Below are 15,040 nucleotides of genomic sequence, written 5' to 3'. Positions count from 1 at the left end.
CTTGTCTGTTGGAACCTTAAATAAGATGAGTGTAAAGTATCCAATAAAATGCCCAGCATATAGCAAATAACCATAAATGTTAACTACTGTACCCTCTTGGCTTAAATCAAGGTCAGTAATCCCTTGATTAGAATTAAGTAGCAAGACGACTCCATGATTCTAAGGTTAATATATTTTACAACTAATCTATTTCTATTAAGATTTCTGATCACAGGTTTCCAACATACATGCATAAAGGTAAAAACTTTTGAGTTATCTGACAGAGGAACGGTCTTCTCCAGTAATCTCTAAAATCTGGCTATTGAAATACTTATCAAAATTGTAAGTTCATAAAAACAGCTCTTCTTTATAAAGGGTAGCAGATTGTATTTTTATTAGGTCACACTAAAACTAAAAAGTATGTCAGCAGTAACCCCAAGAGTGAAACACAGTGAAATAAGACAGTTGCCCACAACAGCAACAAAATAAGCAATGGATACATCACTGTTACTAGTACAATTTAGCACAGATAACTTCATTTCTCAAAACTGCAATGTCATAACAGAATTTTCCACTACTTCAGTAATTATACTTCCTTTAGAAAAATAAAATAAGGCTAAGAAGATTCAGTATGAAGACCCTTCTTCATTAGGCAAATTAGCAAAGGAAGAATAATTTTATTTTATTTCTTAATCTGACTTGATATTTCAAACACCATCCATTAGAAACATAAATTTTGTGGTAAAACAAAACATTTTTACAACTACTACCTTGATTGGATGTACAGGTCAAGGACCTGTAAATATTCAGTTAGTTAATAAAAGGCAGAGACCTTTCAAACACCTTGATCTAGAAAACTAGCTATTAAACTTAACCAATTCAATAAATTGGATTCTTTTTTAGAAATACAAATTATTCATCAATATTTACCCACGATTTCCCAAAAGAATTAGACTACAAATCATTATTTTATATTATTATTAGTTACTAATCATCTATGATAATATAGAAATACTATCCCCACAAACGTATTATTTTATAAGGAAAGTAAGAGAAAGTAATTGTGGAACTCCTAAGGAAAAAATATCTATATGCAAAGGTTCTTCTTTTACTTTTTCAGCTATTTTTTAAATGAATTTTCAGGTCTCATAATTAGTATTAATCTACCTTAATCCATTTACAGATCCTACTCAGTATTTTTAAATGTCATAATGAATATATAACTTACTTTCTGATCACAATTGCCCAGTCTTCTGTATAACTTCTTATACAATCTCTAACATGTGGATCCATTTCACTATTTTAAAAAAGAAAATATATTTATAATTTAGACAGGAAAGCATTGATGTTTGTGAATTCTGCTGCTGCGCTCTTGTTCATATAATAGGAAACAACACTACCACAAGAAATAGAATCTAAATAAAATAATGGAAGGTAGCCTTTTTATAGTTACACTAAAACCAGAAATAGGTAAATGTCTCCTTACCTTTCTTCAGGTACAGCTGAAACAAGGGTTCTACAGTCCCTAGGACTATAAACCACTTCAATATCATCTGGAGGGAATTCAATCAAATCCCTTAAAAGCCCAGAATCCACAGCTAAAGGATGAGTAATGAGGTAATCTTCCAAATCCACTGGATCCACTGCTTCAGTAAGGGGCACCTTTATAAACAGGGATGCATGTGAGAGGTGGGTATAAAGGAAGAGGTGGACACAAGAATTTTCAAACTTAAATAGATTTATTATTTTAAAAAAACGTAATTTTTCTCTTGCTATTTCTAAAATGTCAACAGATATTCAGCCAGATGAACTAAAGAAACCACAAAGTGTTGGGTCATACTCTCTCTGATTTTCTTGCTTCGATTTTGCCCATAACTCCCACATAAAAACAGTAAGATAACAGTTCTATAATACTATACAGTGACAAAATACTCACTGGAGGGATTCTTTTTTATAATTTGGAATTTTCATTGCTAAGTTTCTTAGTGGTGCTTTTACTTTATTTGTTGTTACTGTTATCCTAGTAAAAACGTACAACCATACTGCAGTGGGGGGAAAAATGGCCCTCCAAAAGATTGCCAAATCCCAATCCATGGACCTTATATGTGAAAATAAATAAAATATAAAATAAGAGTGTTTGAAGATATCATTAAGGATCTTAAAAGACGGACATTATCCTGGATTATCTGAGTGGGTCCTAAATGCAATCATATATATCCTTATATGAAGATAAACAGAGATTTGGGCCACACCAAGAGGAAAGCCATATGAAGACACAGGAAAGAGAGATTTGAAGATTCTGGCCTTAAAGGTAGAAGTGATGTGCCACAAGCAGCCACCAGAATCTGGAAGAGGCAAGAAAGTGATACTGAAGGGAGCCTCTGAAGAAAGTGCAACCTTGCCAAAACCTTCATTTCTGCCCGTTGATACTAATTCCAGACTTCTGGACTCCAGCACTGTGAAAGAATACATTTCTGTTGTTTTAAGCCACCCAGTTTGTGGTAATTTGTTACAGCACCCAAGGAGACTAATACACAGACCCTATTAAAAGTATTATTAGCAATAATAGGATATTTGTGGCATTCCTTAGCCAAGCTGAAATTATAGTTTTCGATAAGATACTCTACTTCTTATCTAATTCAAGAAAGAAAATTATTCAGGCAAAACTATAAATGATTATACAACAAATGTGCAGTTGTGGACCAATGAAAATAAGAATATGTTATTTTTCAAGATGTTCAACTGGGTAAAAACACTGAGACCTGCCTACTGTGCAAGTTTGCATTACTACAAAGAAGGTGCTTTAACCTATACTTCTTTGGACTGAACAACTAGGTAGAGCAACAACATTTTAAAGATACTAAGTAAAATAATGAATGACTATCACATCATAAACACTCAAAAGACAGTAGCTATTATTATCATTATCATTATATGTTTTCTCATTTAAACCTCCCCCAAACCCTGTAAGTTAGAGATAATTACTATTTCAATTCTACAAATAAAGGCAATTGTGCTCAAAGAAGTTAACGTCTGAAAATAAAATAGCCACAAAATGAAGAGCAAAATTTCAAACTGGGTCTTTAAGATATAAATTCATGGTTTTCTCTCATAAGCATTCTATCTTACCTATTCTACCAAGTACATAATACACTATCATGACATGCTTAATAGAAGCATAGAAGCAATTCATCAGGGAAAGGGAAATCTTTTTCAATTACTGTTGCTGGAAAAATTCGATATCTATATGGGGGGGAAAATGAACTTCAATCCTTACATCACGACATATACAAAAACTAAACTTAGATGGACCATAGATATAAACATAAATGCTAAAACTATAAAGCTACTAGAAGGAAATATAGGAGAATATCTTCAAAATTTGGAGTAGGCAAGGGTTTCTCAGACATGACAGCGAAAGGGATAATCATAAAAGAAAAATTGATACATCAAAAGATGGTTAAGAAAATGAACAGGCAAGCCACACTAGGAGAAAATATTTACAAAATACATTTAATAAGTGACTGGCATCTAGAATATATAAAAAAGTCCCACATCTCATAAAAACAAACCACCCCCTCAAATAAATGGCGTGGGGGTGGGGGGGCAGTTGGTAAGACATTCAGAAAGGAAGATATAAAAATGGCCAGTTAGGGACTTCCCTGGCGGCACAGTGGTTAAGAATCCATCTCCCAACGCAGGGGACACAGGATGGATCCCTGGTCAGGGAACTGGATCCTACATGCATGCTGTAACTAGGAGTTTGCATGCCACAACTAAGGAGCCCTCGAGCCCAACTAACGAGCACACGTGCCGCAACTAAGACCTGGCACAACCAAAATAAATAAATAAATAAATAAAATTTTTAAAATAAAAAATCCAACAGAGTCCATAAAATAAAATTTATTTTTTTTAAAAAATGGCCATTTAGCACATGAAAAAGTGCTCAACATCAAAGTCACAAGTAGGTACTTCCACTTCCAGGAAGATGGAGTAGACATAATTTTCTCTATTCTTCCCACTAGTTACAACTACAAACCCTGAAGATTATATATAAAATAAACATAAGACGGCTCTAAAAGGTGGATAGAAAAAGGCAGACCAACAGGGACCTCGGGACCCAAGGAATAGCACAATAGTGAGTTACCTAAAATTTCTTTTTACCTTATATACTCCACACCTGATGCTAGAGAGGTCCACAACCCAGAAACACCAAGGAGCACAGGAAAACAAAAAACACAACCAAAGCCTGTTCTCCCCAGCCAAAGGACCAAGAGAGCAGCAGCCTAGCAAAATAGAAAAGGTTAGAGAATAACCACTCTACTCCAGCCAAACATCACATGAAAAACTGTAGTCCCACCCATATCCACACCAGCAAAGGCCAAATGGGGAGCTAGACTTCACCCTCACCAAGCTGTAACAAGCCATCCCAACACTACCCATTCAGCACCATGTCAGAGAAGTCAGAGTGGGGAGCTGAGATTTTCATATCTACTGGAAGGTAATGAATCCTCCACTCCCACAGTGTCAGTGGAGTCCACACAGGGAATCTGGACACCTATCGCTATACAGCAGTAACAAGAACTCCTTCCCCTTACTGCTGAGGCAATGTCAGGTGAGGTCTATATAATTTAATACCTATAGGGTGAAGAAACATAAAGGTACATAAGATTTCCACACTTCACTCAAACTGGTAAAATGTCAACACCAGTAGTGTGATTAGTTATGTATATACAATACCTTAAGCAACCACTAAAAAGACTATACAAAGATATGCACTCAACAACATTACAGATAAATCAAAATGGAATTCTAAAAAATGTTCAGATAACCCACAGGAAGACAGAAAAAGGAAACTAGATAAACAAAAGGCAGAGAGAACAAACAAAAAATAAAATGGCAGATTAAAGCCCTAGCAGAATGATAATAACATTAAATGTAAATGGCCTACATACACCAATAAAAAGATAAGAAACTGGCAGAATGGATTTAAAAACATGACATACCAGTAAGGTATACCAAAAGCTCACTTCAAAAAAGACAATATAAGGAGGCTGAAAACAGAAGGATGGAAAAAGATATACCATATATACATTAATCAAAAGAAAGCAGAAGTGGCTATATTAACATAAGATAAAGTACTTCGACTTCAGTGCAAAGAAAAGTACTGAATAAAGAGGGACATTACCTGATGATAACAGCTATGACCCATAGCAATCTTAAATGTGCATGTACTAAACAACAGAGCTATAAATTATGGGAAGCAAAAACTGACAGAACTGAAAGAAGAAATAAGATATATCTACAGTTATAGCTGGAGACTTCAAGACATCTTCTCAACAACTGAAAGAAAACTGAACAGAAAAATCAACAAGGATATGGTAAAATTCAACAGCACCATCAACCAATAGGATCTAATTGACATTGTTTTATAGAACAATCCACCCAACGACAACAGACCAAATACTTTTCTCAAAGGCCCAAAAAGTAAATACCAGGATAGACCATAACCTGAACCCTAAAACAAACCTCAAAAAATTTTAAAAAATTGAAATCATACAGAGTGTGTTCTCTGACCATAATGTAATCAAACTAGAAATTAGCAACAGAAAGACAACAGGAAAACCTCCAAACACTTGAAAACTAAAAACACAGTTCCAAATAATCCATGAGTCACAAAAGTCTGAAAAATGAAACTTAAAAATTACATTGAACTAAATGAAAATAAAACATAATAAAATTAGTGGGATGAGGAAAGTGCAAATCAAAAACACAAGATACTACTTCACACCCATTATGATAGCTATTACCAAAAAATGTAAAATAACAAGTGTAGGAGAGGATATTGAGAAATTGGAAGTCTTGTGCAATGCTGGTGGGAATGTAAAATGGTACAGCTGCTGTGGAAAACAATTTGGTGGTTCTGGAAAAAAAAAAAAACAAAACACACAGAATTATCATATGACCCACCAATTCCACTTCCAGCTATATACTCAAAAAAACTGAAAATAGAGACTCAAACAGATACTTGTACACTAATGTTCATAGCAGCATCATTACCGATAGCCAAAAGATGAGAACAATCTAATGTCCATCAACAGATGAATGGATAAACAAAATGTGGTACACATATACAATGGCATATTTTTCAACCTTAAAAAGAAATGAAATTCTAACACGTGCTGTAACAAGCATGAACCTTGAAGACATTATGGCTGAGTGAAATAAGCCAGACACAAAAAGACAAATATTGTATGATTCCACTTACATGAGGTATGTACATATAATAGACAAATTCATACAGACAGGAAATAGAATGAAGGTTACTGGGGATTGGAAAGAGCAGGGGAATGGAATTATTTTTTAATGGGTACAGGGTTTCAGTTTGCGTTAATTAAAAAGTTTTGGAAATGGACAGTGGTAATGGTTGCACAAAATTGTGAGTGTACTTGATGCCATTTAATTGTACACTTAGAAATGGTTAAACTGATAAATTTTGTTGTGTATATTTTACCACAATATAAATACATACATACATACATTTAAGCGAACTTTTTTTTAAACTTTATAAATCAATGTTTCTCCACCTAAGAATTATTTCTGAGGCAGTACACTTTTCAGGATTCAAAGTGTCACAAATGATACTCCATGAAAATAATGACAAAAGCTGGGAGTCCTTACGTATGTCTAATTCAAAACTAACCTTTCCTCAAAGATTGACCAATCATATCAAGAGTAAGGGTTAGGGTTGGGAAGAAAGCTATGACACTCTCTTAACAACACTAAATCACAGAGATGATAAATGATCTTGTTTCCCAAACTCACATAGAAAGTCACTGGTTTTCTAGGTGTAATACTAACTAGACTTGGAGCAAAGAAATAAATTTATTTCTGCTACAACTGTCTCCACGCTCTCTGACTCCCATCAGAGACAACTGCCTGGGCTAGTTTTCGGATGTAGTGATGAGCTGCTTACAACTATAAATTATTTTGCAAGACTCCAAAGAAAGATCCTGTATTTACAGATTCAAGGGAGGAGATTGCAACATGATTTTATAACAGAGAATGACTAGGCAGCAAGCAGGGTTAAAGGATGCAATAAGAAGCAATAGTGAAGCACTACAGAATCCCTTACAGGCAATGTGAGACACTGTCTTACTTCAACAATCACTGCATTGGAATTCTGACTAACATGTTTAGTGTTCAGATCTCTTTCAGTCTTTTCTGGTGTGCCATCAAAATTCTGGTATTTGATTAGTGGTTGTTTTGGGATGGGAGAAGGGAGACAAAAGGGTGAGAGCTAAACAGTTTCTTTTTGAGGTAATGAAAACGTTCTAAATTGACTGTTGTGATGGTTGCACATTATATGTGAACATATTAAAGCCACTGAATTGTAAATTAAATGGATGAATTGTATGGTTATGTGAAAAAAGTCTCAGTAAAGCCATTAAAAAAAAAAGTTGAACCAGAATCTAATCGTATACAGGAAATACAGAAGATAGAGAAACAAGTCTATGAGGAAGAAATTTCAAAAACGTTGACCCAGAATCTAACCAGTTACAGGAAATACAGAAGATAGAGAAACAAGTCTACAAGGAAATAAACATAAAATCCAAAAGGTAGGAAATTCTATAAGACAACTAATCCAATTTCCTCAACAAGTCAATGGCATAAAAACAAACAAACTTAAAAGTTGGGGGGAGGGAGTAGTATTCCACTGTGTATATACACCACATCTTCTTTCCATTCATCTGTTGATGGACATTTAGGTTGCTTCCATATCTTGGCTATTGTAAATAATGTTGCTATGAACATTGGGGTGTGTGTATCTTCTCGAATTAGTGTTTTCATTTTCTTCAGATAAATACCCAGAAGTGGAACTGCTGGATCATACTGTAGTTCTATATTTAGTTTTGTTTTTTTTTTTTTTTTTTTTTTGCGGTACGCAGGTCTCTCACTGTTGTGGCCTCTCCCGTTGCGGAACACAGGCTCCGGACGCGCAGGCTCAGTGGCCATGGCTCACGGGCCCAGCCACGGAGTGGGATCTTCCCAGACCAGGGCACAAACCCGTGTCCCCTGCATCGGCAGGCGGACTCTCAACCACTGCACCACCAGGGAAGCCCTATATTTAGTTTTTTGAGGAACCTCCATACGTTTTCCAGTATGGAGGAAAACATACGGCTGTACCACTTTACATTCTCACCAACAGTGCACAAAGGTTCCCTTTTCTCCACATCCTCGTCAGCACTTGTTATCGCTTGTCTTCTTGATGATAACCATTCTAACAGGTGTGGGGATATCTCGTCATGGTTTTAATTTCCATTTCCCTACGCACTTTTTCATGTACCTGTTGGCCATTTGGATAACTTCTTTGGAAAAATGTCTATTTAGTTCTTCTGCCTATTTTTAATTGGGTTGTTTGTCTTTTTGTTATTGAGTTGTATGAGTTCTTTATATATTTTGGATATTAACCCCTTATCTGATATATGATTTGCAAAAATTTTTCTCCCATAGGGTGCCTTTTCATTTTGTTAATTGTTTCTTTGGCTGTGCAAAAGCTTTTAAGCTTGATGTAGCCCCAATTTGTTGATTTTTGCTTTTGGTGTTTGTGCTTTTGGTGTCATATCCAAAAACATCATTTCCAAGAACAACATCAAGGAGCTTCTTCTTACATTTTCTTCTTGGAGTTTTATAGTATCAGGTGTTATGTTTAAGACTGATCCATTTCAAGTTAATTTTTGTGAGTGGTGTAAGATAGGGAACCAATTTCACTGCTCTGCATGTGTCTTTCTAGCTTTCCCAGCACCATTTGTTGGCCTTTCCCCACTGGATGCTCTTGGCAGCCTTGTAGACTATTAGATGACCATATGAGCAACAACGTGGATGGATCTGGATGATATTATGCTTAGTGAAATAAGTCAGACAGAGAAAAACAAATTTTACGTTATCACTTACATGTGCAATCTATAAAATAAAACAAACTAGAGAATATAACAAAAAAAGAAACAGACTCACAAATATAGAGAACAAACTAGTAGTTACCAGTGGGGGGGATGGGGGCAGGATAGGGGTAGGAGATTAAGAGCTACAAATTACTATTATAAAATAAAGAAGCTACAATAATATATTGTACAGCAAAGGGAACATAGTATTTTATAATAACTCTAAATGGAGTACAACCTTTAACTATAGTGAAACACAGTGCTGTACACCTGAAACTTATTTAATATTGTAAGTCAGCCATACCTCAATTTAAAAAAAAAAGTTAGAGGAGGGAGAAGCTGCCCTTTTTTTAAAAAATGCAAGTGATCTAAGACCAAATTCCATCTGTGGATTTTGTTTGATCCTGATTTGAATAAACCAACTATAAAAAGATATGTATGAAATAATCAAGAAAATTTAACATGCACTGGATATTATTAGATGATACCAAAGAATTATGGACTGTTAATTTTGTTAAGTGTGATAACAGCACTGTGGTTAAATTTAAAGATGTTAATGTTTATACTAGTCTTCTACTTCTATGTATGTTTGAAGATTCCCATAACTTAAAAAGAACTTTTTCAGAGAGAATACGAGAAGAGGAATTGAAATCAGCAAGCTCTGACAACCCTTCAAAGGAATTTTGTTGCAAAAAAGAGCAAAGAAATATTGGAAGTTGGAGACTGATGGAAAAGTGGGGCAAAAAAAGCAGAATTTTTTTAAATGGGAGAAATAACGGTATGTTTGCATGTTTATATACTGGTGGGAATGATCCAATAAATAGAGAGAAAAAGTGATGATATAAAAGAGAAGGGAGGACTTCCCTGGTGGCACAGTGGTTAAGAATCTGCCTGCCAATGCAGGGGACACAGGTTCGAGCCCTGGTCCAGGAGGATCCCACATGCTGCAGAGCAACTAAGCACGTGCTACTGAGCCTGTGCTCTAGAGCCCACGTGCCACAACTACTGAAACCTGCGCACCTACAGCCGGTGCTCCACAAGAGAAGCCACTGCAATGAGAAGCACGCGCACCACAATGAAGAGTAGCCCCCACTCACCGCAACTAGAGAAAGCCCACACGCGGCAACGAAGACCCAACACAGCCAAAAATAAATAAATAAAATAAATAATTTTTTTTCAAAAAGAGAGTAGGGAGAATTCCTAAAGTACTGTATTTGAGCGAGAGAACTTGGGATCTAGTTCACTAGTGGTTCATTTAAAATAACTGGTGAATAGACACAATACGGGTACAGATGATAAAACGTGAACACACATGGCGGTAGGAGTATGTGGAAGTTCTTTCTGACTGCTTCAATTTTCTCAGTGAAACAGGAAGTCAAGTCATCCTCAGAGTGAAAATGGGGAAGAGCAATTAGGGTTTTAAGGGAAGAGTAGGAGGCATGAAATGGGTCAACTAAAACAGTGGGAAAATGAACGGACTAGGAAAATAAAATGTTTGCCTAGCAATGTTAAAGCCTTCATGAGTTAGTGGTCATAAATTTAAAGTGAGACCAGTCAATGGGATCTATGTGTTTTCCTCCAGCCATACTCAGCTGCACAAGTGCAGGTATGAAGTAAGCAGAAGGTTGGATTTAAACAGCACTGAGGTAGTGCAAATGACATGAGAAGAAGTTAAGGAAGCCAAGAGTATATGCAAAAGAGTAATTATAATGATCAACAAATAATTTAAGTTTGGTAAGGAGAGAAAAGAGGACATCAAGGGGTGAGAGACACACAAAAGTTAGTATGATCACAAATTCTAGGTCCCAGTGGTGTTGAAGGACAGCTGAAGTCAGAGCACCAGAACAAGAGAGCAAGAAAGATAAGAAGTGGTATTAAGAGAATAGGAAACATAAAACTGAGATTACAGGAGGCTTATGGTTATTCATAATGACTAAATCCAGGGATGACTATGGAAGTGAATAGTTAAGGTGTAACAGAATGCGGGAAATCAGTTGAAAAGAGGAGTTCAAGACACTAAGAGAGTATTAGAAGGATCATCTCCATGTACATTGAAACCATCCAGAAATCTATATATTCTAAAATTTCTCCAATCAGTATGTTACTGTTGTTAAAAGTAAACTCCATGTTTTAAAATTTTAATAACACAAACATTATATATAAACATGTCGCTACAAGTCAATCAAACTATTATGCTCTGGCATATGATGTTTGTTCAATAATTGGTACCATTTCATAACCAAAGAGAAAGTGTTAATACAACTTCACCCAAGTCAGTCTTAATTACTTTTTCAGTTTTTGACAAATGGAGCATGTTTTTAATTCATATTCCTACTATAACTAATAAGTACCAGTTTTTTATCAAAATTGATTATCCTCATGCCAGCCTCTTGAATAAGAAAACATATATTTATATCTCTGACATAGCACCTGGCTTAAAGCAATAATTCAATAACTATATATTCCTTTCTATTAAAGGACATAGATAATACTATGAATCTACATAATTATTTAACATTTACTTCAGTACCTATTATTTCTAGAATAGATTCCTGAATTTTCATGTATGAATCACCCTGGGTCTGGGAAGTTCTAATTGTAAAATTCCAGAGTTGATTAAATCCTGAATGTAAAGTGTAAGAGTTGCCTAGGAAATCAACACTTCTACAACGCCTCCCAACACTCCTCTGACTCAAATTTCAGAAAAGAGTGAGACAGCAACAAATAAGGGTGTTAGTGAGAGTAGTGATGGAACCCAATCTACTGGCTCTTATCTTTCCACTATTTTTTCATGGCCTAGTCAGAATTACACAGTAACATACCATATTTTAAATATGCTACTTACTGTGGTATGATGGGATATACTGCCAACAATGTTGAGGTTTTTGAGCAGCTGGGGAGAACCACTGTACTGTCCAGAAATCTGCTTCCTAACTTCAGCAGCCACAGTTCTACAACAAAAAAAGCAAATACATTGTTTTTAAAAGGAAAACAAACTAACTTAAAATGGGAGAAAGCTAAGTATTTTCAAAAGTCATCTAAAGAACAACAAAATCTCAGCACATCAATAAGGCTATAAATTTATAAGATATTTTGGTAAATACTGCTTATAATTACAGTAGAACATCTTTATAACGCTGATATAGCATACAATACTTACAGCCAACTTACATAAGGCTTTTTTTGTATATGGCATTTCAGGGAACATATTGATACTTTGGTTTATGATAGAGCTGGAAGCTATAATAAGATGTATATATTAATGTGTATATATTTTAAGGATATAAAATTAATTCAAAATACTTTATAAACAATATTCATGCCCCAGAAAACTATTCCCTATTTTTACTTAACTAATAAAAATTGTCTTTATACTCTGGCATTAATGGCTTTCCATAATCTGACCCTAATCACCTTTTCAGCCTTACATATCCCTTCCCAAATTCTTCTCAATGAACATAAACTGCTTCCTAGAATGCTGTTTCTCTCCTATATCCACAAATTCAACTCTTAATTAGTTTTAGGGGTAAAACTCAAATGGCAAGACTTCCATACAAGATTCTTGACTCACCACAGCTAAAATACCACCCTTCTTAAAAACTGTTAGAGCATTTATCATAACCTAACTTGCATTTTCCTCCTTCCTAGTTATTTTCTCCACATTCATGTACGCCCTATATAAAGAGAGGCAGTGGTTTCATTCATTGCTATTTCCCCTAAAATATTTAGCATGTGGCACTTAAAACAGAGAAATGTATATTTAGTCCTATGAAATACATAGTATTACTGACGAATGAAGTAAACCACAAAGGCATTACCATAACATAACTTGACCAGTAAGTCCTTATCTGAAACAGGATTAAAGTTTAGAAGTTCCACGATTTCAAGCTGCTTGTTGACCCTTGGGAGCATACTAGTATTTCAAATTTACTAAATGACATTTCTAGGGACTTCCCTGTTGGTTCAGTGGTTAAGACTCTGCACTCCCAATGCAGAGGGCCTGGGTTCCATCCCTGGTCAGGGAACTAGATCCCACATGCCACAACTAAAAGATCCCACACGTGGCAACGAAGATCCCTCATGCCACAACTAAGACCCAGTGCAGCCAAATAAATAAATAAATATTTCTAAAACAAAAATATTTTATACATTTGAATGACTCTGTAGCTCATTAAGCTCTATATTCCTTAGACTTCACAAAATTATAAACCAAAATATTCTGTGAGTCTTAAATCCAGTCATTAAATAACTTCCTCATATTAGTAACATTTTTACTAAGTAAAAAATGTAACTAAAGAACACAAAATAAAGACAACTATCAATAGATTTTGTACAATTATTTTCCTGATGTCAATATCTAACCTCCACCCTATGATCATCAACTGGTCACTATTTTATAAACCTTGCCTTTTGTTCTTTTACTCTTTTCCAAAAAATAAACCCTAACTTCTTCCTATCATTCCACTAAACGTAAAGTGAAACTGGCCTACTGCCTTCGATTCTGGGCCAGCTTGATGATACTTTTGTTCTGGAGTGTTCTCAAATTAATGGTTGAATTCAGAGCCCTGAACATCTTAGTGCCCTTTCAAATTTCCAGCTGAATTTCTACACAATTTCATTTTCCAAAAATTATCCAAATATATGATATAATCTTTAGCTTCCTTCTTCTCTTCCATACCCCCTTAACTATTTTCATATTCAATCACTCCACACACATCTCTTGAGCACTGTTAGGAGCTGACCACTCAGTTAGAAATTTTTGATAGAAAAGTAAAAGAGTTATCATTTTTAAGGCTCAAGATACTGAATTAGCTCAACTTTTTCTTTACAGGTGATCTGAAGTACATTAGATCATATATGTGTTTTAAAAAAGGCTAATCTGTTATTCATAATTGTCAAAACTTGGAAGCTTATCCTTCAATAGGTAAATGGATAAACAAACTATGGTACATTCATACAATGGAACATTATTCAGCAGTAAAAAGAAATGCACTATCAAGCCAAAAAAGACATGGAAGAACCTTAAAAGAATACTGCTAAGTGAAAGAAGCCCATCTGACAAGGATACCATACTGTATGATTCCACCTATATGACATTCTGGAAAAGGCAAACTATGGAGGGGTGAAAAACAGTGGTTGCCAGGGGTTGGAAGAAGGAGGAAAAGGAAGAGATGAGTAAGTAATGCACAGGGATTTTTAGGGCAGTGAAACTATTCTCTATGATACTATCATGATGGATACATATCATTATACATTTGTCAAAACCTATAGAATATACAACACAAACAGTAAACCTAATGTAATCTATGGACTTTAGTTAATAATAATGTATCAATATTAGCTTATCTATTATAACAAATCTATTATAACAAATGTATCATACTAATCCAAGATGTTAATAAAAGGGAAAACTTGGTTGGGAAGTAAACATGGGAACTCTCTGTACTTTCCACTTTTCTGTAAATCTAAAACTGCTCTCCCACAGAAGTCTACTGAATTTTTAAAAATAAGTAAATAAATAAAAAAGACTAACTCAGAAAAGACAAGGGAGGAAGAGAAGAGCATGAAGAAACGATTAGAGGTTAGAGATGAAAGCTAAAGGAGGAATGTAACCTTTGAAGGAGGATACAGATTGAGGAGAGGGCAAAGGGCAAATTCTGTAAAGCATCTGGATGTGAGAGGACAGGAACATTCACTGTAGTTTATGACTCCCCTTAGGCTTTTAATGAAGCCTATACACTGTGAATGTTCATTATTATGTTTGGTTTAAAGACCTTACAATCTCCTGATCCTGTTGTCAAGACTGAGATGAAAATATGAAAAAGCTTTTAAAAAGAGAGAGAGAGACAGAGAACAAGTATTGTGTCTATCTTCCTCAGTGCTACTCAACTCAGTCTACCAACCTCAGCACTACCTCAGTGCTTCTGTTTCTCAGTGTTTCTGGGGCTAAACCACGAGTAATCTGAATTGTAAACTGCTATATTTGATCAAGTTCAAGATCTCAGTAACTGTTAAGACTTGCTATTACTTCAGGTACAGCTAAGAAAGAAAAACCTCGCTAATTAAGCAATACACTATCAATTAATTGAAAGACATACCCTGATTTCAGAAAATGTTAA

At 35.1% G+C, this 15,040-nt stretch overlaps 1 protein-coding gene across 4 annotated transcripts in view; it reads right to left on the bottom strand.

The window, feature by feature from the left end:
- DOCK7 (dedicator of cytokinesis 7) overlaps positions 1-15,040 on the bottom strand; it is a 208,485-nt gene that overhangs the window by 174,029 nt on the left and 19,416 nt on the right. For all 4 annotated transcript variants that reach the window (XM_082679929.1, XM_082679930.1, XM_082679931.1 and 1 more), the window contains exons 2-4: positions 11,767-11,872; positions 1,466-1,641; positions 1,208-1,276 (exon numbers count right to left, since the gene is read on the bottom strand). In XM_082679929.1, coding sequence (XP_082536055.1) covers positions 1,208-1,276; positions 1,466-1,641; positions 11,767-11,872 — 351 coding nt within the window. The remainder of the gene's footprint in view (positions 1-1,207; positions 1,277-1,465; positions 1,642-11,766; positions 11,873-15,040) is intronic.

This window comes from Grampus griseus (assembly GCF_964374135.1).
Source record: "Grampus griseus genome assembly, chromosome: 1".
In the NCBI taxonomy this organism is placed as follows: Eukaryota; Metazoa; Chordata; class Mammalia; order Artiodactyla; family Delphinidae; genus Grampus; species Grampus griseus.
The sequence above is the reverse complement of the archived record's forward strand: the minus strand, read 5'-3'. Positions and strand labels throughout refer to the sequence as shown.